General features: G+C 57.4%; 1 protein-coding gene across 1 annotated transcript; it reads left to right on the top strand.

Annotated features, from left to right (window-relative positions):
• On the top strand, positions 1-27,133 carry LOC119102671 (discoidin domain-containing receptor 2). The gene is made up of 11 exons (XM_037226130.1): positions 1-10; positions 2,105-2,298; positions 4,058-4,157; positions 9,158-9,414; positions 9,989-10,102; positions 10,777-10,892; positions 13,606-13,797; positions 15,146-15,238; positions 20,674-20,815; positions 22,734-22,883; positions 26,629-27,133. Exons 1-11 carry the CDS (start codon positions 1-3, stop codon positions 26,782-26,784), a joined length of 1,524 nt encoding a protein of 507 aa, XP_037082025.1. The 3' UTR covers positions 26,785-27,133.
• Positions 27,134-27,920: the final 787 nt, after the last annotated feature.

The following is a 27,920-nucleotide window of genomic DNA, read 5'->3' on the forward strand; positions in this document are numbered from 1 at the left end:
ATGAGAGCGAGTATGTGTAACCAACACTCAGATATGGGAACGCTTTTGGCCGCAGCGTTACGGTGCGGCTACTTGGGTAAAACGTTAATAGCTGGGGATTCTTTATTGTTCGGCGTCATGTGCGGTTGGAAAAGTGTACTTTGGAACATACGTGCCCATCCAACTTGGAAAAATAGTTTTTGAAGGTTTTTTATTTTCAGCGCTTAAGGGAGCGATATTTAGCAAGGTACATTAAATTTGCTGCACACTCCCCTGATGTGTCTTTAACATTCCTGAGATAGCGTGACATTTTTAAGTTGTCTTCATCTTCCTGAGTTACTCCTGTTTTTCCGGGGACTCTTTTGGCATCTGAGTATATTCATAGAAGTTTTAGACTCAACATGCGTCGTTCGAGAAGCGGTGAGCAATAGTGGTACTTTTGTTACCGCGTCGTTTGGTCTACTAGCTTTTTGGCCTAGTTGGCTGGTGACAGAGCTCAAAACTGGCAGCATTGCATCTGATCGCGAGCTGTTCATGTTGAAAAGCTGCTCTTGGAATGTCGGTTGGCCCAGTCCTTTTTGCAGACCGGACGACAACGAATGGCAGGCATTCCCTCAGAGCGCATGACCTAAGATCTCGTTTTTATCACGGCTTACGTACCAGCAAACTGTTTTTTAACTTGCCGATTTTAAGGCGTCATGCTCTTTCCAAGGCATGAGCACTTCGTGACACAGTAACATAGTGACATAGTGACTCACAGCGGCAATAACCACGTGCCGGCATGCCGATGAACAGCCCACAGCCGAACTGAGGGCGTTGACCTGACACTGCGCCCGGATAGCGACGCACCTGTTGAAAGCGGCCATCCCGGGCTCCTCCGACGTTAATTGAATGATGCGCCGAATTAAACAATTCATTCGTCCCACTTACGGAGTTGATTATGAATGGCGCCCTGTGATTAAGCGGCCGGATCTAAGCAGGCGGGCGTTTGCAGGTGATTTATGCGTGCCGTGTGGCGAGCTTGGCCCGCAGCATTGTCGGTCGGCGGCCGGGGCGGCGCGGCCCGCGCGCGGCCGGCGGCGGGCTCCGCCGCGGGTGGAGCCGGCCGGCCGCCGTCGCAGCCGTCTCTCGTACCGCCCACGAATTATCCATGTTTATGTGTGAGTAAACGGGCGTGTGGCCAGCACTTATGCGAGATGAAGAGGGGAATAACTCGGACGGGCGTGCAGTTGGTGCCTTAATCTGGCCTCTCGGATGGCCCGTGTCTAAGGCGACCCTCCCATAAACAAGCCGGAGTCTTCTGCCCGGCCCGAGCACCTGCAAAGCAGACAAAACCGCCAGAACAACGCTCACGGCCTGTCGCGTATGCAGATGAACGAACCAAAGCGAAATAAGGCCTAGCTGTTGTGAGATGTCATTAGTACATTGTTGAGATCAGGAGGAATTCCCATGGGACGCTGGCATCCATTGCTCGCGTTGATCAGGAGCTGACCGGCGCGTGACAGTTCTGCGTTAGCGATTGGGCCGTTCGCTGCGATTGGGCCGTTCGTTAGCGATTGGGCCGTTCGCTGCTTACGGGCGCCTTAAGGCACAGTTCGGTGCCACGATGCGACTGAATGTGGGGCAAGTGGTCCGCTGCTAAAATCGGGGTTTAAATGCGTTAAACCAATGCTCATTTAAATTCCAACTGACACTGATTTGGGCATGCCCTGAGAAAGGACCGTTCCACGAAAGCGTGACTACGGGCGTAACTGCATGTAGTCCGTGATTTTCATGTCTACTGTAAGGACTGGCCCGCTGCAGGTAGTTTATAGCCGGCCCAGAATGACCCAAACCACATTGACCCAAGCAATGCCGCTCGCCGATGACCTTTACAACTTGACGGACGACTTCCCATGGCTAATGACCGGCCGCGTCCGGTGGCCGGTCCGACCCGGGGCGCCGCCCGCGTCACCTGCGCCGCCTCAAAGGTGACCGATTGTTTCCCTCGACGTGATGCAGTCCCGCGATCACTCACAGACACCCTGCATTAACCATGCCGGGCGCGGTCAGCTGAGCACAATGGCGGCGCGCTGTCGCCGTTGCGCGCCGCCATGTTGCTAACCGCCGGCGCCCCTGTTCGCAGCGAGCACGACGGCGGACGGCGACGGCCTCTCCAACGAGCACATCGGCCTGATTGGCGCTCTGAGCAGCGTCATCCTGATCCTGGTGCTGGTCATCCTGTATATCGTGCACAGGGTGCGCGCCCAGCGGGCCGGCCAGGTCGTCAGTCAGCTGGCTCCCGCGTACGCCGACCGACTGCACCCGGACGGTGCCAAGGTGGGTCACCGTGGACGCTGGTGCATTCCGGTACACCAAGCTGGTGCACCCCGATGGTGTGGATGTGGACGACATACTGAGGCATACTGATGCGCCGAGTAATCTCCAGTATAGAGGACACGCGTCAAGGTGTGCAGAAATGCGCGTTTTGTTTCGTGCTCTGATTACCATACATGGTGACCGTACCGTACCGATCACCATACCGTACCGTACCGCACCGTACCGAGTACCGCACCGTACCGCACCAATAACCGTGCCGTAACCGATCGCCGTGCCTTACGCGATGCCAGATTGATCAACGCCCTGTTCCTTCAACGCGTCTAGAATAGTTGGATCACGGTACCAAAATATGTCTTCGTGGTGGCGGTTAGAATGCAGAGCATCGCCTCCGCATGGCGAGGCTGGCCACGGACACGCCACGCCTATTTGTCGTGTTTCACGAGCGCCGGTTCCCATGCCCCCGGCGACCATTAGTGTGGCGTGCGTTATGCGGGGCGTTCGCGGATGTGGGCACGTGGGCCTGTGCCCGGGACGGCACTGTCAGTCGGCCGCTCCAATGACGGATAGCAGGGCTCGAGCGCGCCCGCTCCCGTCCCATTGTCCGTCGCTGTGAGCGGAATAAACAGCGAGCAGCGCGCCGCTGAGTCGGCCGCGAGCCGGCTTCCGGTGCGGCCGAGTCATCGACGCCCTTTGACTCGGCCCGGCGGCGGCGGCGCCGGGCTGGGCGCGATAGAGCCCGCCTGATGTCATGCCCCCACCGACAGATAGGGCGCCTTGCAGACAGCGATGCCGCTCGGCGCGCCGACCCCTGGGGCGAGAACAAACACACCGAGCCATTACGGGCGTGGGCGATGCGGCGAGGTCATCGCGGCGGGACCTTTGATCAGGCGTGAGCGATCGCCGCCTAATACCCCCTCCCCCACTTCCCTTCTGGCGGGGCGGAGGGGACGGGCGACGATGCGTTCTTCTGATGTTAGGAATCAGGCCGTCGAACCGCGGCGGTGCGCCGTCCGGAATGTCAAGCAGCGTGTCGCCCCCTGCTCTGTTATTCCCGGGTCGGCCCGAGCGCGGCGGTGCCGGACATAAATCAGCTGGTCGGCGAGCGCCGGCAGGTGACCTCCGGGGCCACGCCGCGGCTCCGGGGCTGACTGCAGCGCCACGGCAGCCGCTGGCTCGGTCCACTGACGACTGACGGGTCGGGGGAGGCCGGCCGGGGATTGGGCGCGGCGGCGGGGGGATGGCGGCTGAGGCTGGTGGTGCGCTGGTGGCCAGGGCGTGGCGCTGGTGACGGGCTTGTGGTGCTGGCGGAGTTGGTGGTGAGACGATGGAGGTTTTTCGGAGACGAAGGCGGGTATTTCAGGCGCCTGTTTAGCGGCGCCAGGACTTTTAGTTTATTTTTTAGTGGTATGTTTGTGATTAGAGAGGTGTTGGAAAAGTGTTTGATTATCCAGCTGATAGCGATGAAATGCGTCTTTCGCGCAGTGACCAGTCTCGTTCAGTTCGATTTACCAGCATAACGTCACTGACCACAATTCCCCATAATCTAGCAGCCCCTGCAATTGGCATTAGCTGAGAAAGAACCTCAACATATTAAGGACATTTTAGTGGCTTCGCAACGTCGTGCGCCATGCGTTCTAACACCATCACGTTATTGACGCTGTGTCTCGTACGCAGGCAGGGCGCGCGCTCGACTGTACCATGTACGTGGCCGGCGGGGCCGGCAGTCCTCAGTCACGAGCACCGTCCCCTCCACCGGCAGACCGCGTTGGGGGAGCAGTACGCCGAGTCCGGATACCGTACCCCGTACAGCGCCATCTGCGAGAAGTATGGCGAACCACTCAGCCCCGGACACTACGCAGGTACGTGCGCCAGGAGCGTGGGCACCCGCGCGCGGACCGGTCATTTGACTGCGTGACGGGGCGTGACAGCTGTGACGTTAGAGTGGCCCGCTCCGATGGCGTGGTGGAATGAGCCGTAGCACCGCCACCGGACAGCAGCTGCAGTTGCGTGCGGATTCCTCAGTGTCTGTTCCCTCGCCCTTCTTAAGTAGGTTGTTCTGCCTGCCACGCGGTCCAAGTAATCCAATGTCACTGCTATGGTCGATGCGTTGGTGCTTGTTTGGCAACGAGCTCGAGATATGTTGGCTAATGCTTAATTTGGAATCGAGCAGCTCAGTCCAGATAAACCAGATTGTTTACCCCTCAACCCCGTCCCCATTTTCTCAGCACTTGCATGCTGCGTTTCCAACCATCCATTCAATGCAGTTGGGAGATGCTTGCAGAACAACGTCTTCCGGTTTATTCGCGGTATTTCTAGGCCCGGTGTCGCCACGCTGCAGCGGTTTTGCTCACGTCAGGACTCTCAAGACCTATACAGGGCGAGATAGGCTGGTATGCGTGATAACCGAGCATCATAGCGATTTATTTGGGTGTGCCTCCTGAGTTGATAGCAGACCAAGACGTGCTTAAATTATGGTCGCCGTCTTCTGTGTTCCGGTGCGAACACCGTTTTGCTTGTGTAATAAGCACCTGCCCATCTATCCTGGATCCACCGAAGGGCGGTAAATTTGCTCGTTTGTGGATGCACGGGATCGCCAGCCCTCACTCACTGGCGTGCGGTAATATCGTCCACGTTGTGGAGCCGTTTCCCAGAAACGGTGGGCAACGATCCAGAAATAAAGCCGTTCCGGTTGCGCGGCCGTCCGTTGTCAGCCTTTGCCTCATGCCGACGGGGTCATGCTATTTGATGGGCCGTCGCCTTTCTGATGTATGGCTGTGGCGGGCGGCGGCGAGCCCATGCCGCCGCGGGGTCAAACACGTCCCAGGCGTCAAACTGTGCCAATATCACCGACAACTGCGCCCGCCTCCTCCGGAATTCGCCGCCACCGGACCACTATGAGTCTGTGTACGCGGCACTAACTCATCTGTCGGCGGCCCGCTGTCCAATTTGTCCCATCGGGCTACCTGAAATGTTCAGCCGGCACTGTTGTATGCAGCGGGCCCGGACTGCGGTGCGGAAAATGGGGGTGGCTGGGGATGCATGCCAATGAGACGGGCGGCCGGAGCGTGCTCACGAGGAGGGGCACGGCTCCCGGCACCGGAAAACACTCAGCTCTGCTGAGCTCTTCTCACGGGGGAAGGGGGAGAGGCTAGGGTTGTGCTTGGCGTTCGTCAATGTTTGCGATGGTATGTCAAAGACGGTATCGGACGCTGTGCTTCTGGGCTGCGAAGGATAAAAATCAGTTGTTATGTTATGTTATGTTACAAATCAGTTATGGAAGTGCGATTGCCAAATGATAGCGTTTTTAGTTACGCATTTTGTTCACACCTCGTTTTCCGAGTCGTTTTGTTCGATAATGACTCCGATGGTGACTTTGGTAAGAGCTTTTAGTCTTGTCAATGCCAGATGTTTCTCTTCTCGCAATTTTGTATCCTCATACTTGCCTGACTAGGGCCATTTCCCGTCCGTGGAAAAACACGCCTGCTTACAACTTCGAGTACCATGCATTTTGTTAAAGGAATGCGTTCATTTCAGTTATGTATTTGCGCACAAAACCAGTAAACTGACGACAGTCGTTTTAAGAAGATTGCTGTAAAACGCCCTTTAAGTAAACTCAGCACAAAAAACAGCGCATTAGAATGATGTCAATGTGGCTAACAATTTTTTTCGCTCAGTTCTATCCTTTTCAATGCGTGGGTGAGTGTGTGCAAGGATGACATAGCAGAACGTAAACGAAATCGTCTTCAAATGATTGCACGACGTTAGTGAAAACGCGGCTGTCATAAAGTGACTACACGACATTAGTAAAGACGTGGCTGTCATCAAATGACTGAACAACGTTAGTGAAAACGCAGCCATCATCAAATGACTGCGAAAGCCTTCCACGAGTTATGGAAGGTTACAGCGCGCACTAAATGGGCATTCCTGTCATCATAGCCCTAACCACACAGGTGGTCAGCAGCTTGAAGAAGCGTTTCGACCCCAAGGCCGAATACCAAAGCGACATTGACGAGTGCTCACGTGCCACGAGCATGTAAAAACCACCTCGCTTCGCCTTCGATCCAATCTACCGTCACCTGTCGCTTGTAACTCCAAACAATATGCCTTTCCACCTATTTAGTATGGAAGTTTGACCTGCGTCGCTTTGTTCAGCGGTGTTTGCTACCCCTTACGCCCTCGCACTCATCATCGTGATTGAAGACGTGCGCATGAGTCAGACGGCTGCATGGACTCGCTCTTGCCGCTTAACCAAAGTACGGGGACTGACCTGCAAACCCGTGATGTGTAACTGCAATACCCCTGCCATCCATCGTCACGCTCCAGCAGACGGCAGGTCCGTGCCGTTCGGCGGCCAGTGGGTGTCTTTTACGGCCGCCTCGCCCACACGTGCTGCCCCGCGTCCCCCGCCAAAACGCCGACCGGCGCCGGGTCGATGCAGGCGGCCGTGCCGACCACATCGATGGGGCGTACCTGCCGACAACGACCCGCCGACAAACGGCCCCCGGGGACCGGGCGACCACCGCCGGCTCCGGACGGCCGAGTTGGTCTCCGCTTATCGTGTCAGGTCAGGTTCGGTGAGGCCGGTTGAGTCGCTTAGGCGAAGGCCTTGCTTTGTGTGAAATGCTCTGCGCTGCTTGAAGTGGGCGTTTTTTAGAGCAAGGTTTTCCGAAGGACAGCCGAGCCCCACCTCTATTTATGCATTGCACAGTTAGCTGTGCAATGCATCAATGCGTGTTCACGCGTACATGCCCACTTATCCACTTGCCTTTTGAATGGGCAACGAGCCAAAGCGATGCATAAATGGATGGCCACGACCGTCGCGACCGAGCGCAATTATAGGCGTTACCATGGTGACAAAGCCCCGAAGGGTGGAAACGCCTTTTCTTCTGGTCTGCCGGCACGGGGATAAATTTATTAACTTCACCCCGGGAAATCGATAGAAGACGACACTGGGAGGCGCGTGGCAGCGAGCGTACAGTCACATTGGGACTTGTCTTCGCTGCCCGCGACGATATTGTGGAAAATATTATGTCTGTCGATAGCATGACGACGTCAACAACAGCTGCGCATGACGCTGGTGAGACCTACTTTCCAGTTCCGAGGTCATGATGTGTGATGATAATTTAGGCTTAAAATGTGGTTGTGCCCTCTAGCTACGGTTTCGGAATTTTGCTTTAAAGTTGTTTTAACTGAATACGCGCTCGGGTGGGAAGTCAAATTGCCCCCCCCCCCCCTCCCCGAAGGTTTTCCGGAATGATTACCGAACGGCGTGGCGCAGCCGCGCCAATTTTTGCATAGCTGTAGAAAATTGAATGGCGGATCGCTTGGTGTATAAAAAATTGGATGTACCTCTTAGGGTCACTGACGTATGGCAGGCCGAAGTCAGGCCGTGATTTCAGCGAATTCAATTTCCTGGGAATCGTCCAATCTGATGCAACAACGGATTGTTAGACGAAGCCTTTGAGATGCTTTCTTAGGCAACACAACAACTGAATGAGCAAATTACATTGACCTAAGGTCAGGTATGAAAGTCAGACCGGGGTCAAAACCAACCTGTTTTATTACTCTAGGACCTGTTGTATGGGATAGTTTCTGGTGTTCGTTTCGAATTTGTTGATAGCAGGAACCGCACTCTGCATCTTCGATGGATTTCTTATATGTCAGAATAGGTCATTGACCTAAAATGACCTAGGTCAACATTTTGTTTTTAGTAACGCACTGCCTAGCGTGACCTTTGTGGCTTATTCAGATGCAAAACTCAGAGCAGTCTTGTATGAGTCAGTTGTAGTCAGTCAGTCTTGTATGTTCCATACGAATTAGGGTCTGAAAATCGTAATTATGTGCTTAAACCCGGCATATTGGTTTAGTCACGCAACTAAGAGGTACTTACTGTCTATCAATGCGCTATAATCACTCGTGATAAGTAGGTACGATCTCCATCTTTCTTTTAGATTCGTTTTATGCTTTTGTAATGGCAATGATGCCCTTCAAAGCTGCGAAATCGAAATATTCTCAGTGGACGTTTAGCGTGACTACGTGCGATAAATCGCCGAGATTTACAAAACTATACGTGAATATGACAGTGTCATGGCTCAGTTGTCAGCGTTTGGTTTCCGTTGATGTAATGAGCTTGTGCTCAGGAGGACGACACGTACCGAAGCCCTTGAAATAGATCACACGATGTGCTTCTCCACTGGGGTAAACCGACATATCCTTTCTGTTGCACGGAGACGCGAGTGAATAGCTTAACGACAATGCACTGCGTCTCCACAGAGAGTCTGCGTGGGGATTTTTTAAAGATATATATATATATATATATATATATATATCACAGTCCTTCATGATTAAGAGTCACCCCCACATCCATATGTCGCGGCACAACGAAAGCAATACAGATTGTGAAACTGCTTCAAATGTCAGCGCTTTAGGCACGGGACAGTGGAGTACGAGAACGATGGAAATGGAAAAGCTGCGCTGTCTATGCGCAGATCGTCAATCTCATGAGATTACACCGAGGTACCGCTGATGGTCCCACTGCCTCTCGACAAACTCGCAGTCGTAGGACCATCGAAGCCCCCGACAACTACTTCACTCTCTCCAGACCGACTGCCGTGCGTAGGACCATCGAAGCCCCTGACAACTACTTCACTCTCTCCAGACCGACTGCCATGCACAGGACCATCTGAGCCCCCGACAACTACTTCACTCTCTCCAGACCGACTGCCATGCGTAGGACCATCGAAGCCCCTGACAGCTGCCCCGACCTCGCTCGGCAGATCAACGACCGCAGGGCTGCTGAGCCCGAACCTGCCGCTATAGATGGACCCCTTGGTGACGCTTCTCTTCCTTCTTTTGTCAGACTACCAGTCGCAGGACTACGCCGAGCCGCTGATGACGACGCCGCCGCCGCTGCCGCCCGTCACCAACAGCCCGCTCTCGAGCTGCAAGCGGCCGCCGCTGACCAACGGGCCCAAGATGGCGCTGGAGCCGCCGGCGAGCCCGCAGCTGAGCCTCAGTCCGCGCTCCAAGCACAGCCCGAAGACGGTGACGGCGCTGCGGCGCGGCGCCGCCAGCCCCGTGTTGGAGCAACACTACGCCGCCACCGATATCTGCAGGGTGAGAGAGGCCGGCCGGGGACGGACCGGGAGGGCAGGCGCAGCGGGGAGAACAGCGGATGGGGAGGCAGGCGCAGCGGGGAGAACAGCGGATGGGGAGGCAGGCGCAGCGGGGAGGACGGCGGGCGGCAGGGCAGGCGGAGCGGAGAGAACAGCGGATGGGGAGGCAGGCGCAGCGGGGAGGGCAGCGGGCGGGGAGGGCAGATACAATTGCTTTGACTGCGTAAGGCATCCGATCCGTCCTTGGGCTTGATGAAGAATAAACAAATTCAGTGCATGAGTTGTGTTCATTGATCCTCGCTTTACCTGAATGTGACTAAGACAGACTTGAAATTGCTAACGCCTTCACACATATCCCGGGGACCATAGCATTCGATAACGTACTTAGCTATAACGCATTTCATAGTAATCATGTTAGGCCACTGTTTCTTGGTTTGGTTTGGTAGTCTCATTCTTTTGAAAAGTGATTATATTTTCGCTATTCACAGCTGTTCACCGCTCAGTGCTTGATGGTTACCAGATTAATGCTTTCGAGACTTTTTACCTTGAGTCCATTCTCTTCTTTCCATTTCCAGCCAACGAACTTCTTGTCGGAAGAAAACGGACCGATGGACGACGTTGAAATTCCGCAGATCCCGCGCCATCAGCTGAAGCTCTACGAAAAACTGGGCGAGGGTCAGTTCGGCGAGGTAATTTCTGGTGTTCCATTTGTTCTCGGTGCCGGTTCGTCTCTGCGGGTGGCGGTGGCGCTCGCGCCGGGAGTCCTATTCAGATATAAATTGCCTCGTTCCGTTGCGTATCGGTCTCCCACTGGGTGCCCTCTTGTTACCACCGTATAAGTTCGGCGCGGATGGCAAACCCAGCGTGCGCCATTTCGCGCAGTTGTCGTACTTCATCGGCGAGGGACTGTAACTGCTGTTGCAAGCCGTTGTTCGTGTGCCGCTGGGGCTGTAGATTTCGATTGTCTGTGACGCGCGGCATCGCTTTATCTTCGTTCCGCGAAAACAAAGTGCCCCGACCCTTCTCCAAGCCGCTGCAGGTGATCCATTTAAATCCTCCAAGGCGCATAAATTTACAACTTGATAACCCAGACAATGCGAAGAGGTGCCAGTGCGCCTCGTTCGCCTTGGAACCAAACCATCAGCCTGAACAAAGTACGCCGGTTACCCATACCAGAATTGTAATCACTTCCACCCACGTGTGCCGCCTTGCATCTAAACCCAGCGCTCTAAAAACCCGTCCGAACCCACTCCCACCGTCGCCTCAAATCCCAGCGGCTGCCCCTGTGACGCACCGAAGCCCGGCCGGCGCCGCGGGGCTCTGTCGCCGGCTCAGGGTGGTGACGCGGGACCGGGCCGCACAGGTGCACCTTTGTCACATCGAGGGCGGCAGCGACGTGGTGCCGGACGTCATTGGGCCCGGCTGTCGCAGCCTGGTGGCCGTCAAGACGCTGCGGCCCGGCACCTCCCAGGCGGCCAGGTACGACGCCATGAGCCGACGCCGGCATCTCCGGCCCGACCGGTCTTCAGGCGGGCTGTGAGGTTGTCCCAGCGGGTGTTTCCTTGAAGACCTACGCTGGCACCCGAGCCAGCCTGCTCCTCAGGCGGGGCCGTGGGGTTGTCCCAGCGGGTGTTTCCTTGTGGGCCTGCGCTGGCACCCAGGCCAGCTTGCTCTTCAGGAGAAGCTGTGGAGTATTCCTGGCGCGTGTTGTCCCTGTTTATTGATCTTTGAACAAGTCCTTATGCTAGTGGGGTGGGGGAGCACAGGCCTGGTCACAAAGCATGGTCAGCACTTAAAGCCGCGTGGGCCTTGCGACCATCGTGTCTTTGTCTGACGTATACAACGGTCGACGCAATTAGGTATATGGAAGGGAATGCCCATAATACCCAGAGCACAGCGGTATCCCGCCCAATTGCACCCCAATACACGCCAGCAGACCAAGTAAAAGGTAAGTGACCCCTGGGACACCGTCTGCGCCGTTTCGCCCCGCGTAATACGGTATTCGTCAACTACCCTCAAGGGATCGCTTCCTGGCTTGTTTCCACAAACCCCGTTGCCTGGCAATGATGACTTGACTTGGCGATGGCGACGCGCCCGACGTGCTCGATTACCATGATTGCGGTGCAATGCATTCCTGTGTTCTTGGCATATTACAGCGTGTGATGTGAGCATGAGTATGTTTGCTTGGAAACCGATACGTTTGGCTACCGTTAGCAGCACAGCTAGCGTAATGACGCACCGTCACAACTCTCACGACGCGATACAGCGCCGGAACATATTTGCTTTGGGGTGAACGAAAAAAAATGCTGAGCAACCTCTCATGCTTAAGCGGGGCGAGCTAAATCATCATTCATGCATTCTTATGTAAAAAAAGATGCTGAGCCGTGAACGACCTTGTTTCTAAGCCTGGGAGGATTTTTCCATCAAGCCGTGGAGTCATTTTTGTGAAAATAAAGGGGACAGGAGTAGAATGCTGTGCTTTGAACCTGTCATCAAAACATATGTTTTTTGCTCATTTCCCTCTTGCCGCGTTGTATTGCCAGTATGCTTGTATTCAAAATATGCATCATGCTACGCAGCGGCCACAGCACGCTACATATTTTCCAGCTTACGACGCGAGATGTTTTCCGAATCGCTTTCTCGGGGCTTTGATCAATACCCAGTAACTGGAAGTGCCCTTTCGCTTTGGCTCTTGTTGTCGTTCGCCTGAATCTTCCTGCAATCTATCAGTTTCGGTGACAGCCAATCAGGCGCTTCGTCAAGTTGCGTCCCATAGAAATTGGGATTTCGCCGCTTGGAAGGCGCCCTATTGCTGCGAGTGAAACGCCGTTGGGAAGGGCTTTGAACGAACAGTCCTCTGGAGCTCCTCGAACCAGTAGCAGTCCTAATAGCTGTTCATACCATCATTGCGAACAGCAACCTATGCAAACTTGACACGACCCTCACTGTGGCCAGCGGGGTCCGAACCGCAGAGTACTGAAGGCAGCCGGCTTTTCACCCTCGAAATGACTGAAAAGCAGATTTGACCTGCGTTAGGATAGCCGAACTCTCCAGGAACACTGCAAACGTGTTTACTCTCCTGACTACAGAGAGGCGCGCGACGTTAACACACATCACCTTCCCCTGCCCTCTCAGCGGCTGCGGTGCCGCCGCCGCCGCCGGCGCTGTGTGGTCGCCGGCACGTTTTGATGTCTTTGATGTCGCGGCCGTCCCTTGTAGCGGCGCGAATTCAAAGTCGCCCGGACGGCGGCGTCTCGGGTAATCAACACACGTGACATCAAAGGCGCACCGGCGGCGGCGCGTCACCGGAAGAGCCATCTACGTCTGCAGGAGTGGCGCGCCCAGATCACGTGCCGGCGGCGGCCCGGTGCGAGCGTGACGGCCGGGACAGCCGTCAGGGAGCGTAACTAACTCCGCTGGGGGCGCTGGGTCGAGCGACTGTGGTTTTCGGCTTAATGCTGCTCAGGACGTATTTAAGTGGAGTCACGTGGGTATGTGCTTTCCTTTACGATTTTTGACATGCAAGGGTGTATTTTCGATGTTTTTTGTTCCATTTCTAACTTTCGTCGCGAAGACTCGAAATTGCGCCCTTCCGCCAGAACATCTTGCACACGCCACTGCTACTTCCACTAAAAACGCGCTCGGGACCACACACCACGGCCCGCGCTGTAAGCGGGGCGGGGGTGGAGGGGGCTGGGCGCGACCGGTCCCCGGGCTCGGCGCGCGGACGGCCGCCGGCGTATTGAGCTGGCAGGCGTGACATGGCCACCTGAGTGATCAATGGACGGCCGCCGGCGCCGCTTTCGCCGGGGACTTTGAGCCGGGGCGCTCGCACTCCCCCCCCCCCCCCCCCCACCCACTTAGAGTTCGCGGCGATGTTTTTCGGAGACGAACTTTGGGTGTGAAGCCCGCACGTTGAGTCAAAGAAGCTGCTTAAACTGCAGAGCAACGTACAAAAACATGTAACGACGTCGATCCGCGCTTTGAATGCTCGCGCAGCGTGTCCCGCCGCGCCCGTACCGATCGTTTTCAGAGTGGACCGTGCGCCAGCCGCGCTCGTGAGCTGTGAGGTCCTGACCTGACCTGACATGACCGCTCGCCGCTCGGCTTGTAGCCTAAGCCGGGCCCGAGCCGGGCCCGAGCCGCGCCGGTCGTGTTGACTCGCACTGACCGCGCGCCGGCCTGCCGGCAGGGCGGACTTTGAGCGGGAGGCGCGCACCCTGGCCCGCCTGCAAGACCCGAACATCGTGCGCGTGCTGGGCCTGTGCACGCGCGAGGAGCCCCTCTGCGTGGTGGTCGAGTATATGGAGCATGGCGACCTCAACCAGTACCTGCAGCAGCACGTGGCGGAGACGGCCCTGCACGCCTCCGGCAAAGTACTTAGGTAAGACCACCCTGACGCCCCTGGCAGAGGGCTCGAGGTAGGACGAAAGGCCTAGGCTTAGGTTTAGGACTTCAAACCAACCTGTTCCCGGTGAAAGGAGCGTGCTCTGAGAGGACATTTGGGTTGAGAGCATGTTGGGTGACCCCATGACGACCCTCTTTTTGAGGTCACGCGACGGGAACGCGATGTGTTAGCGACGTAGCTCACGGGGTTTGATGTCATGAACTTAGGTGTTCGCTTCTTTTGGTTATGCACAACAAAAGCATCGTGTCATTAACACAGACACAACCATTACCGCAACCACGCACACTTGTTCGGCTGCCGTCTGCACCGTCCCATCGCGTGACGGTGATCAGCGGGAGGGGTGTGCGGTGCTTTCCGCTCCCTGATCTGATATTTTCACCCCGCAGCCCGCCACGCGCACACCCAGCACATCTGATCTAGCGCACATGCCCACACGTCCACACATCTCCGGGTCCTGTATCAGTCACATCGCCGTCGCCCAGCGCCGCAAAACACGCGGCAAAAACGATTGACCACACCGGTCGCCCGCCCGTTCGGTTTAGAGAGCCCGCCACGCGGCGCATTTTCGCAGCGGGGGCCTGCAGTCCCTGCTGGTGGATCCGGCCGGCCTCTAGCGGCCCGTCTCTCGTCGGTTGATGCGCTGCGCGCGGCCGGCGTGCCGTCCTCACATTACCGGTCCCATTGTTGCCGCCCGTGCCGCTATTGACCGGTGGAAGGGTTGGCTGCCTCTTCCAGGCGTCCGGCCCGCTCGCTGTTACCACGGCAAACAGCGCCGCCCGTGTGCTGGGTATCGGGTGGCGAGGCCCTGGAGGGTGTGGGCCGCCACCGAGCCGCGGCCGCGCCCGGTCCTGTTGGCGCTGGGACGTCCAATGGCGCCAGCGTGAGCGAGGCGTGGGAAAGCCGTCATCGAGCGTTGTCGCAGGGCGGGATGATCTGGGATCGGGATGGTCGACCGCCTCCTTCAGCTCACGCGGTTATGCCCCTCTCGCTTCACCGTGTCTTGATCTCTCCACCGCCCTATTTTGCTGTCTTCCTCCTTTGAATATATTTCGGTTTTCCCTGTACTCGTTCTTATGTTATTTCCTTCTGGTGGCTTTCCATCCCCCACAGTCCCTCTCTCCTCTTCTCTTATTGCTCGAATCCTCTGCCACTACTTCTTCTTTGTCGTCCATCCATCTCTCCTCCTTGGTCTACTAGGGCTCTCAATGTCAGTAATGGCCACATATATCACCGTCGTTTCCTTGCTGTTTATCATGATTTATGGTCAGAAACTCAATCTGTGTATGCGCGGCGTTTTTGATGATATTTTTGTCCTTCGTTGCAGCTACGGAAGCCTGATTTATATGGCCACTCAGATATCGTCCGGTATGAAATATCTGGAATCCCTAAACTTCGTGCATCGGGACTTGGCTACGAGGTAAGGAATTTCCACCAGATATCGATCATTTGTTGTAAAAAGCGCTCTGACAAGTAACAGAACAGCCTGAGCGAACAAAGTGGCGCTGACGTTTCGCTTCTTTCAACAGGGTTTACAAACTGAACAAAGGTACTAGTGGGAAATTGCTCAAAAATCCAGCTTTCACTTGACTTCTAACGTTGCATTTTTGCCATCCACCAGGAATTGGCTTACGATTTGTCCTTAACGATCCTCGTCAGTATCTACCACCAGGCGTTAAACTTAACAAACTCTCGGCTAACCACTTGTTGCATCAGTGGAGGTTGTTGCATATGCAGCATAATCGACAAGCATTTGTGAACGTGCCATGGGATGTCTCTAAGCGCAAGGCATGCGCCCGTCACTGTTGTAGAGCCATCCCCAGTGTTGTGCCTCGCTTCCTGTGGCTCACCAGCAAATCCCTGCCGCGCTGATTGGCTGGCGGTTGCCAGGCTGACGGTGCAGATGTACTTGACACCGGACCGAAAACCTGAACGGCCACATACGTCTGAAAAGAATCCATCGATGCGCTGGTTATTATCGCTCTGACGTGACTGTGCCTCGCGAGGCCGTGATGGACGGCCTTGGCGTCGAGGGCAGATCGAGCGCGATATACTGTGCCGCATGACATGTGAGTGTGTCCGCGATGAACCGCGGCCTCTGGCGCCCACGCCGCCGGCACGCCCGGCCGTCCCCGGCGCGGGTGAGTCCAACGGCGTGTCGGGGCGCGCCGAGCCATGTTAACCCTACCGCGGCCCGGTAGGTATGCCGCTAATGGGTTCCGTGCGGCGTGAGCCGCCACACTTACGGCGAAAACGACGCAACCTTATCTGCCGCCGCCATTTGGGACCCCTCGCACTGGAAACTTCCGGATCCGCGTCGCTCCGAGCGGCGTTGTGACGACGGTCCCCACGGCCCGCGCCGCCACCCCACCCCGATCGCCGACGCACCAGCCACCCGTCGAGTTTTTGCGTCAGTTCGCGGCGGCTCCAGCATACGCCGACGGTTCATATCGAGCCGGCTTCGGCGGCGCTCCCCAGCGTCGCGCCGCCACGCTCTAATGCGCGTCACCGCACCGTTTGTCCGGCCCCTCCCCACGCCTCCCCTCACCTTCGCGATTGTATCGGCGCTCGTCGGCCGCCGTCGGCGCCGACGGCACCCCGCCGAAGCCGACGCGGCGGGAGCGCATGCAGATGGGGTATCGACGATCAATGGGGTGGCGGTTGGCAAATGAGCACTGCCGCCCGCCCGTATCCGCTCTATTCATCTGTACTGACTGTTGTCACCAACGTAATTGCACGCCTTGCCGCCACAGACGCCGCCTGGACACCGCTGAACGGCGGTGCCAACGGCGGCGCCGCCACGGGGCTAGGCCGAGACCAATGAAACTCGTCTTTGATTCGCTCAACTGTCACGCTCTGGGGGTAATGCGTCTCCCATGCTTATATAAGCTACCGCACATATACTTCGACCGTGGTTGTCCTCCAGCTCTGAAGCCCTCGCGCCTATGGCTGGGTTTTCGGAATGCCGTGCGGTTTTGGCGAGTGGGTGGCTTGGGGCAATCTCAGGGAGAGGGGCGGGGAACTCGCGGGTGGTCTATGGAACACGCGCTGGCTCGTGTGCAGATGAGTTTTGAATGCAGCTCAAGAGCCTGGTGAGATATGCATAGAGACGCGTGGAAGTCTGCGTCGGAGGGCTCTTTTGTCTTGATGAGCTGATGAGAGGGCCGTTATTATTCTCGCTTTGACCCGGGGGCTTTGTTGCTCTCGTGGCTGATGAGGAATATGCTGTCGATGTCTGCGCACCACAAAGTCTGTGGGTCCGAGAGATGGGCGGTTCGACAGCTGAGGAGCACCTTGGTACGAACGGCTTCTTGGGCCGATGGCTTTGTCGCGGTTTGGGCGCTGATGCACCATGTCCGCTTACTTTTTTGATGGATTCACAATAAGTTACGGCTCGCTTAGGGGCAGATGGTCTTCATGTTAATCGGAGTGTCTTCTATGTTGTTGGCAGTTGACCTGTCTGAGGTATACTCCATAGATACAGATACTCCATAGATATAGATACTCCATAGGTATAAATACTCCATAGATATAGATACCTCTAAATGCCTAGTTGCGCACAGTGAGCAGACGGTATACGAAGACTGTGTGAGATGTTCACTGGAGGTTAGTTTGTGAGTGCCTCAGCTCTGTGAGCGCACTGAAATACACTAACCCCTCCTCCATTAGCCCATTAACGACCAGGCGTGTTTGCGTGATCATTAATTACCCACTGAACAAGCACTAAACTTAACCTGGCCCTTTATTGACAGTTCGCGTGACTGACTTGCGGTCTGGTTTTTAGTATAGTCATGGTATTTAATGCCTTGAGTAGATAGAGAAAGCATGAGGCAGACAAGTTGAAAGTATCGCACCACAGCCCTAGTTCATTTATTTTGCAAGGAACATCACAGAATCGAAGTTCAAATAGATGTTTCCCTTGCGTGCAAGGTGTGCTATACGGCTACAGCCAAATTGTGAAATTGTTGCAGGATTGGGAGCCTCTGACGCCCCGGCATGTAGCCAATTAATACCATTGAATGACTGCGAAACCAGATATACAGTTTCCCAGCGGCGGTTTCCAATCGCACGAACTCACCGTAGCATCACTTGGCTCGCTATGCTGAGCTTGGCGCCTGCGGAGACCGGGCACCCCGGAGCCGAATGAATGGCGCCGGCCGGGCTGACCGGCCGGGGCTGGCCGCGCGCCCCGTCTGACCCCTGACCCGCGCCGCACGCGAGCCCTCGCCGGCCGGCGCCGGCCGACGCTAATGACCCGCTGCAGTCGGCCCGAGCAGCGGTGTAAACTGGCCGGCCGGCTAGCGACCGGCGGGCACGCGACGCGGCCCCCCGTTGCTACACTGCCCCGCCGGCGGCTGTCGTGAGTGTGCAGCCACGAACGCCGCTGATTATGGCTCTTGCAACTGCGGTTAACACAGGGGACGGTTGACCTCTGCCCCCGATGCCGCACCGTTTAGCGGAGATCTCTCCCGAGCGGGCGGCGCTCTCTCCCCGCCGCGGGCCGGGTCAGCTGGGGTCAGCCAGGGTCGGCTCGCGGCGTGTTTCGCCACCGCCCGAAGGCGCCGTCAAACCGTGATCGATGCCAGCCTCCATCGGCTAGTGTTTCCGTTAATGCGGTAGGGACACCGGACACCTGCGATTACCGGCTAATCGGGCCTCGGATTGATGCGGCTAATGTGACGCTGCCACGTGGCGGGCGGCGATTAGCGCTAGCGGAGGCCATCGGAGCTTTGTCTCGCGCACCCTCGACGAAATCTGACCGCCCCTGCGCGCACCCTGCGATTACAGGATCGCACAGAAACGTATTGCACTGCTCTTGGTCTTTGCCTCGGGGCTTAGTGCATTTTTCAGAGGGATGGGCATCTGAGACCGTTGTTGTATGTTTGTAGTGTCATGTATTGATTGTTATAGTTTTGCTAGCTGTAGTTTGCTTGCATTCAGTGCGGACCAGTTGACTGACGAGTGGCCTAGATTGGCCAATAGTATGAACTACGCTTGCATAAACACATAATGGGAAGTTTGATCGCTGGTAAACATATACCACATGCATTCACGACTGCGTTCATTGGATGGGAACATGCGATCTAGTTAACTTCATTGCTGGTTAATTCCAGTGCCTAGTGTTAAGAGCACCGGCCTCTGTCACGCCAACCATAACGAATTAACGAATGCTTTGTATAATGGTCGTTGATCGGTACATTACGACAGGTTAGTGAATCGTTAAATATTGCCGTTTTCTCTGCATTGTGCCGGAGTGATCCGGGCGCATTTAAAGCCCAGCCCCCGATGTGAAAAGAAGAGTCGGCGATAGTCATTGGCACGCGCGCAGCTCGGTTGTAGGGCCGGGTGGTGGGAAGCCGCCAAATGTTGCGTATCTGCTGCGAGCGATGGCTCTCTTCCACCATGACGGCATCGTTCAGCAGACGCAGGGGGCTTGAGATGGTAGGGTACTGGGAGAGGGGAGGGGGCAGCGTGGTCTGTGCCGAGTTTTGTTGGCCGGCCGGCGAGCAGAACTTCTGTAGTTATTGATTGAAGTGTGCTATGAGCCATTTATTCGGGTCTTTGACATCTTTAGCAATAGTTTGACTGGATCTCTGCGAATGCTTGGTTGGTCGCTGGGTTGGGCCGGGCGCAAAGCCTTCCCCTCGAGAGTCTTTTCTTCCCCGCCGGTGCTTATTTCTGCGGCTACAATCGCATCCCTCAGACCAACGTCACTGCAACTGCTGGAACCATTTCGGCGCCTGCAGGAAATTGCCAATAATCAGTCTCGTTCTAAGGAGGAAACGTCCTAATGGAAATCATATGTAACTGCAGAATCGTATTACTGCGTTTCAGAAGCAATCACCTCCGATACGGAGAACGGTCTGAAAGGGGTGGGCGATCTTGGCGATGTGGACCGTAAAGATTCCTGGTATGACGCTTACGACCGCGATAATGGTGTTGTTCCTCACCCCGCTGAAGATTCACGTCCCCTGTGCCTCGGACGTCTCATTACTTTGGGCGTGGGATTTACAACCAAACGCTGAAGTAAAAAGGCACTATTCTTCGAGCCTGCTGCTCGGCAGTTGCAACTGAATTCCAGGTCCGGAAGCTGATTAAGCCAGCTAGGCATGGAAGCCCGGCAGAGCGAAGTCACCTCGTCGCTTGGCGTTACAAGTGTGCGATCCAAAGGAAACACGTCCGCATTTACCGCCCGCCGCTCAGACAGCAGCGCTCGTCGCGACAGGCAACACGAGGCCGTCGTTCGCTGCCTGACCGTCCCCTTCCCCCTCCCGGCAGCGCCTAACCGCCACCGTCCCCGTCCCCCACACACTCATCTCGATCGCAAACGCGTCGCGCTAAAAACGCCGCCCTTTCGGCTGCCGTCGTGGCGCCTCAGAGCCAAACGCTCATCGAACGCCGCTTTGTCGCGGCCTCATATGTCAGCGGCGATGACGGCGGCCGTTCGGGACACCTTTGTTGGCGGCGGGTGCATTCTTCACGCTCTGTGGGCGCCGGCAGTTCAGTGATACCCCAGCGATTGGGAAGAAGGCCCGACGACGGACAATGCAGCGCTGAAGAGCTCTCGATGGACTTGGCCGAGAATGGGGCGCGAGCCTGTCGACGTGCGCCACAAAGGGAGACGGGGGCGCTCAGCTGGCGGCGGGTCTGCTCCGCGCATTGTCCGCGCCTCGTCGTATATGCCGCCGGGCTCCTCGCATCGGCCCGGCCTAGCCCATTGTGTGTGTCTTCCCCGGGTCCTCGGATAACTGCGAGATTGTTATTTCAGGTCGTGGCGTTGGCGGTATCTGTCCAGGCGGGTGGCCTGTGCGCGATTGTGACGCCTCGTTCATAACCTCGCTTGGGGCGTTGCAGAAACTGTCTGGTCGGTCGCGGGCACATGGTGAAGATATCCGACTTCGGCATGAGCAGAGGCGTGTACGCCAACGACTACTACAAGATCGAGGGCAGGACACTGCTGCCAATTCGCTGGATGGCCTGGGAGGCCATCTTTCTGGTGCGTTCCCTCTCTAACCCTTGTTGAAAGGCACAACACATCGCTCGTCGGTGGGCGTTGCAAAGATATTGGCGATAACATTTCATTGGCATGACATGATGACACTGGTTTCCACCAGACACGTTCATTGTGTATAAAGTAAGTCATTTGTACAGGTTACATACGTTATTTCTAGCATAACTATGGGTCTTGCTAGCCTGCGTGCTCCAATCCGTTATCACACCACCACCCTCGCCGACGGTGTAGTTTTTAAATGGCCTGCGACGGCGGCGCACCATTTCCGGACCTGGCGTACCCTTTTTCCGGAATCGGTGCGCCATTTTCGTCGACCATTCCATTACCGGCGCTGTGCGGCGACATTGTGGCCATATCTCAGCTGACGCCGGCACCACTCAGCATCTGTCCTGTGAAATCGCCCGGGGCGGCGGCGGCGGGCCTGCTTTTTTCGTCCGCCGGCCGCAGGTCAACGACTTCATCGATTACAAATTGCGGCCGCGTAAACTGCTTGGGCTTCGGTTCACGTGGCCGTCATTCGACGCTCGTTCAGCCCGTATTTATAGCGTCAACGTGCCGCTCAGTACGGGGAGAAAAGGGGGAGGGGGGGGGGGGGCGGCGCCAGGCTCCGACGACCGGCGGATAAGTTCGCGTCACAATTTAGCGGCGGTTCGACAGCGCTGGCTGTAGTTGGACCGGATTTCGTGGTCCATATCGCTGTTGTGCTTGGTTAAGCTGCTTTAGAGCCGCGATGCTGGTAGAAGTTCGCTGGCATGGACTTAGTCTGTGGGACAGGCTATTGTCTCGAAGGGACCTGGACACGAGGAGCTGCTGCTGGTCAAGCTGTCGGAGGACAGCTGCTCAAACAACCTTTGTTTCAACATATTTCATGGATGACGTTTAGCTGAAGCCCGAGGAGTAACCGCCACTGGGGCTGATTGGGTTCGGATCCCAGTAACTCTTGGGCAGATCGGACACTCCTGTGTTTGGACCTCATCAAATGACACCGAAACATGGATTGACCTCATTAGCATTTCAGGCGTGCTACGCTCATGGCTGTAGTAAAATGTTTTGCAAATTGCTGAGTGCAATAATTGATTTTACGTTTCTTGTCAATCGCTATTAAAACAGACTTGGCCTACGAAGAAGCTGCGATGTTAATGGGTGGGGCACCAGCTTTGTCACTGAACGAGTGTCAGGCGCGGGGTGCGGGCGGGCAACAACCGGATGTCCTGAGTTGCACTTCGGCGTCGCACTTCTCCCCATAGGCAGGGGAACGTCACCATCAAGCGGCCGTGCAATGTATGGCACGGTAGAATTCCCGGAACAAGCTGATTAATAGGATGGACCAAAACCATTCGGTAGTCCAGATCACTGAACCAGTGATGTCAGCTTCCACACACCAAGCTCAGGGAAGACTCTGATATCAACGCCACGCAAGCAAGCGTGAAAAAGGGGTCTGCGCAACACAACACACCCCGCTACAGGAAGCACCGCATATACCACCGATATTTCTGACAATTTGTCTGTACGTCTAATCCATATTTGGCCTGAAATTTTCGCTGAAAGGAAGCTATGCGCCGTTATTTGCCAGATGGTGCTTTAATGGGATTCGCATGTAGTTTCGAAGACCCATCTTATGCCTACACACATATCCCAGGGGCTTACTGACGGCTAAGTGCAATGTCGTGCCCGCTTTGCATTTGCAACGATTGTTGTTCTCGCTCCTAACTTATGTGAGTGAAAATATCCTGAATGGAGTCCGACAGATTCACGACTGTGCTGAAATTATCTTATCGCTGATTTGAGAACGCATTCATAATGTGACTTAGTGTCCATCATCAACTTCTGTATCCGCACGGTGTGGTCGTGCACAGTCTGACGTCACCCTGCATACCAGCTCTGTTAATGTGTGTATCCGCAGGGTAAATTCACCACCAAGTCGGACGTTTGGTCGTTTGCGGTGACGCTGTGGGAGGTGCTGACCTACGCGCGCCAGCAGCCTTACGAAGAGATGACCGATGAGCGCGTCATCGAGACGCTGGCCCAGCTCTATCACAACGACGCGCAGCAGGTGAGCCACTGAGACGCTGGCCCAGCTCTATCACGGCGACAGGCAGCTTACATATGCGAGATCTGCTTGGATGACGCGTCAAGGTCATAAGCGCGCCTCGCGTAAGCACGTGCATCAACGCACTGTTTCGGTATAAAAACATTGTGATACTGTTCCCTTTCGACACTGAAAATTGTAAATATAAACGTTAGAGCGGCCAAAAGCCTTTCTCCTCGGCAAAAGCTCTTTTTTGTCATCGCTGCAGCACTTCCGACTTGGCCAGCCGGCGGCGCGCTGATCCAGCGCTGTTCCGAACGCGAGTCCAATCAGATGCGCGCAGCGCCCGATCTGGGGCGTAGCGGTCATGTGTTTCACCGCCCAGCGTGCCAAACCAAACCATCGCGGCCTGAAGCACCCGGCGGCCCGCCGATAGCGCTGTTTTACAGCGACGCGGCGGCAGCGCCGCGGAACCGTCAAAATGCCGTAAAGCACAGCGGCCTCCCGACACGTCACATTGCAGCGTCGCCCGGCCAAACAAGCCCGACCCCAATGGCAAGGGAATTTATCTGACGCTAACCGCATTTTACGAAGTTCCGCGTTGTGTTACTCCTGGCCGGAACGACTCCGCCTCCCATCGTGTCCTCAGCCAACGGGCTACTTCGGCGCACGCGGCCTACAACCGGTAACGCCTGAGGCCCCGACACGCGACGGGTGATGTCCACCTCCAGTCCGTGTCGGCCCAGCTCCTGCCATGGCGATGCGGCGGCGCTGGCGTCCGTGCCACGCGTCCCTGCGGCGGCAGCAGCTGGCGCTGGCGCCCCGGTGCCCGCCGGCCCGCCGGCGGGGCTCCACCGGCGTGTCCGTCGCCCGTGGTGGCCTGCGCCCTGTCGCCGCGTCCTGGTCCTGTTCCTCGCGCGCCGCCGATCCTCCGCCGCGCGCGCGCGCGTCGCTGAAGGTATGGCGACGGAGCGTGGCGGCGCCGCGCCCGGGTGATGCGCCGGGCGCCGACGGACGTCCGGCCCCGGCCAGGAGGGGCAGATGGCCGCCGGCACCTCTCCCCGTCCCCAGAGACGCGGCTTCTCTCACCGGCCCGGCCCGCGCGCCCACATAAAACACAATTATGTAAATTCCTGGCGGCGGTGAGCGCGTGCGCCCCGACTCGGTCCACTGTCAGGGACCCCATCTGATTTGGCAGCAACGCCTCGGGGAGTTGGACAGGTCGCTAACGACGAGGGGAGCTTGGGTAATGATATTTGTATACGGCGGGCATTGATGGAGGATTGCATTAGCACGACGGCTGGGCGGGGACTGTCGCTGCAATAGGATAAAGACGCCGGCGCTGTTAACCCTTGGGGAAGAGGGAGAAGGACTGATGCTGCGAACGAGAGCCATCGATAAACATCGCCCACGGAAGACGTAACTAATTAGGTGTAGTTTGCGAGAGCCGTCAGATGGATGCCTTATAACTTATGTTTAGGGCGCGCTCCCGTCCTTACCAATCGTAAACCGCGCAGAATGCGCATTGCGCAGTTTATGGTCACATAATCACTAATGAATGGGCCGCGTCTGTCTCAAGTCAACGTGCTTGACATAACTGACATAGCCACGCACCGGCAGCCAGAGGCGCGCCCAGCCACGCTGCTTGGGACATAGCTGATGAACCCGCGCGCCGACAGCCAGAGGCGCGCCCAGCAACACTGTTTGGGAGGGAGCCATGTGATCGATCGAGGCACACATCCCACTGAACTTTAGACGTGACGCTTCCCCCGGATAGCCTCGTAAAACTTACTTTGAGCACGAGAACACCCTTCTCCCCACTGGATCCAGAAGTCATAACAGGGCGCATTGCAACCACCCAAGGCATGTCATTCCTTTCAATACGTCCCACCATGCCGTGCCACTGCACTGGTGGCACCATTACCTTGGAAGCCGCACTGCGACGAGCGCCTCTGCCTCTGAGCAGCTGTCGCCCCGCGCTCGTAATGGCGATATCGATTAATCGCCGGCCCGGCTATCGCTGCCTTGTGCGCCTGCAATCATTTCCATCGCGCGCCGCGATCAGTTACGTGCATCGGTCGGCAGCCATCAGCGGCCGTGTCATTAGACCGCGGCGCAGGCGGCTGCCGCGCCCAGGCTGCGCTGCCTCCGGATCGCTTTCCGCACGGCGGGCGCGTCTCCCGGCTGGACGTGGTCATCGCCTGCCGCCTCGACGGTCTCGCACGCCGAGCGACGGGCGGCGGCGGCGTCGGCAGCAGTGCGCCGAGTATGTGCGGCAGGGAGCGTCGAAGATGATGTGTGCGATGACAAGGCTGCACGAGCCACTCCAGCACGCCCCAGTCGGCCGCGGGTCGACAGGGCTGTCAGCCTGGAGCGCGGGGACCCAATATGGGTTGTGTTTGGTGGACTGATATTGGCGATCCCCCGTGGCTCAGCGCTCGCAGAATAGCCGCCCTGCCGTGGCGGGGAGTGTCCCCCGGGACCGGCCGCCGGCGCCAACCGATCGCCGCGCCATCGACCTGCGTCGGCAACGACGGGACCGCCGCTGTGGCGACGGGGACCGCTGGTGGGACGGTGGAGACTGTTGGTGGGGCGACGGGGACCGCTGGTGGGGCGACGGGGACCGCTGGTGGGACGGCGGAGACCGCTGGTTGGACGACGGAGACCGCTTCTGGGACAACGGAGACCGCTGGCGGGACAACGGGGACTGCTGCTGAGACGACGGAGACCGTTGGTGGGACGACGGCCACCGCTGCTGGAACGACTGGGACGACGGGGACCGCTGCTGTGGCGAGGAGGGCCGCTTCTGGGACGACGGGGACCGCTGGTGGGACGACGGGGACCGCTTCTGGGACGACGGAGTCCGCTGGTGGGACGACGGGAACCACTGCTGGGACGGCGGAGACCGTTGGTGGAACGACGGCGACCGCTGCTGGGACGCGTGTTGGGACAAAGGTGTCTGCTGTCGGAGCAAAGGGCCTCACATTCAAGTATGCATAGATATTTACCCGTAGAGAACACAGCGTTGCAATGCACTCAAGTGCACCACGATAGGATCCCGTGTTCTTGCACCATCTCTTCATGCAACGCTACACCTCCGCCTGGCAGCGTACATCCAGTGGTGCGGTGGCCGCTGCCATGTCTCGCGCCTGTCAGACAGGAGGCCAGATGGGCCTCACTGCGGCCCTGCGAACTCATCTAGCGTGACCGGCGGGTACGTGGCGCCCTGCAGAACCCCTCAGGAGTGCGGGCGTTCTTCTCTTCGGACGCGGCGCCCCGACCGTCGCAGCGGAGAGGCGGCGGTCGGGCGGAAAGAGGCGGGGCGGGCGTGATTGCCCTCCGGTCCGGTCGGCGCTCCAGAGAAAGCGTGTCCTATTGGCGCACCGCGTCGTCGCTGGCAGCAAAGGCGCGCCGTGTTTGCCCTGGCGACAGGGGAGGAATGACGACGCGACGTGTTGGCCTAATCGGCCATAAAGCGCGGTTCCTACCCATTTACGACTGCTGCCTGCTTAGATAGTCCGGTGCCGTGACAATAGCCAACTCAAATGGAAAGCTGCATTGCGTGGCCGTGTAGGCTTTTAGCATATCAAAGCGTCGAAGTCGATGAATTCCAGAGCGTCGCCTTGGGCCCAGGTGGCGGTGCGGCGGCCGACAGCCCCATTACGCGATACGACGGCGGGGTGCGGCGGACCGTCAAGCATCTCCCACGGCAATGCAAGCAGCCGTGCGAGCTGGACCGCAGCTCTAGCAGCCGTCTCCTCCGTTCCAGGTGTACCTGCCGCAGCCACACGATTGTCCGCGTGAGATCTACGACCTGCTGCTGGAGTGCTGGCGGCGTGACCCGCTCGACCGGCCCAACTTCCGCGAGATTCACCTCTTCCTGCAGAGGAAGAACCTCGGCTACCGCAACGAGTCGGGTTCGTGAGACGCCGCCGCTGCCCCGGCCACGGACTTCATAGCGCGGCGGCGCGGCCGGCGCGTGTTCCTAACCGTGCGACGCTCACCAGGAGCCGAGCTGACCGGCCGGGGACGGTTCTGTCTGTGATATAGCGGCGGGCAACGGGGAGCCCCGCTGCTCCAGTCGAGGGGCGGCGCGTGGCGCCGGTGCCGAGCCAGCCCCGGGGCTCCTAGTCAAGGCCCTGGCGCGTGCAGCGGCGGGGCGATCTCCGCACGTGCCTGACCGACCCCGCGGCAGTGGGGACGCGGATGGTGCACGTCGTGCGTCTCTCGCGTGTGCGTGTGTGTACCCGGCGCCGGGACGAAGTCCCGCTGCGCTCTATACGCGATGTCGATATCCCGTTTCAACGCTCTGTGTGTTTCTCCGGGCTTTGGCGGCGCGCCGCGGCGCCTGCGGCCAACGCCTTAGCGGCCGCCGGGGTCGGGGGTCGTGACCCGGGCTCGCGGGGCCGCCTGTCAGCCGGCGTCCTCTCCCCCCCCCCCAAGCACGTGCCGCCGGCGCGTGCGACCGGGGAGTGCTGGCTCGACGGGGCCGACGGTGACAGGGCATGGTCCCAGCGGGCTTACGAGTGGCGTTTTTATATGGCGGACGGTAGCGAGCTGGGCGAACTGGAGGAAGGACGTGCACCACCACTGCTGTTCTTTGTACAGTTTGATATTGTTTCTACGTGTACCACAGCCGTTTGGTGAGTCGGATGAAGTTGCTTTTAGTGCCTGTGTCATTTTATATGCTGAACTGTGATTATTAATAAACATATCCATGCGATAAAGCAAGGATTGCAGACCTGGTGCCGGTCGTGCTCTGGCGAACAATACTGCAACAATGACCGGGCGTGTCGTTGAATCAACGGCGATACATTCGGAATGATGTGTCTGGCAAGCACCGGTCCACAGTCAAGTTTTGAATTGAAAGCGTTGGCGTGGTAGCGTACTGAGTCGGGTGTCACCGGGGACGAACGAATCAAGCGCAACATGGGTGCCAGACATTGAAAGTGAAGCTTTGCGATATTCATATTTCTGTTGCGCACCGAATGTAAACATTCTTGTTGATTGATGCTGGCATGAACCGGGCAGTTCGTCTCTGTCAGTTTCATGTTCCGAACG

The sequence above is a fragment of the Pollicipes pollicipes genome, unplaced genomic scaffold (genome assembly GCF_011947565.3).
Source record: "Pollicipes pollicipes isolate AB1234 unplaced genomic scaffold, Ppol_2.1 Scaffold_5724;HRSCAF=6776_pilon_pilon_pilon, whole genome shotgun sequence".
NCBI classification, from domain to species: domain Eukaryota; kingdom Metazoa; phylum Arthropoda; class Thecostraca; order Pollicipedomorpha; family Pollicipedidae; genus Pollicipes; species Pollicipes pollicipes.

Bases quoted from the DNA above. Each gene is read 5' to 3' on its own strand.
- LOC119102671 (XM_037226130.1), top strand. The intron at 9,415-9,988 runs GTGAGAGAGGCC...TTCCATTTCCAG, and splicing joins CCGCCACCGATATCTGCAGG to CCAACGAACTTCTTGTCGGA. The intron at 22,884-26,628 runs GTGAGCCACTGA...CCTCCGTTCCAG, and splicing joins ATCACAACGACGCGCAGCAG to GTGTACCTGCCGCAGCCACA.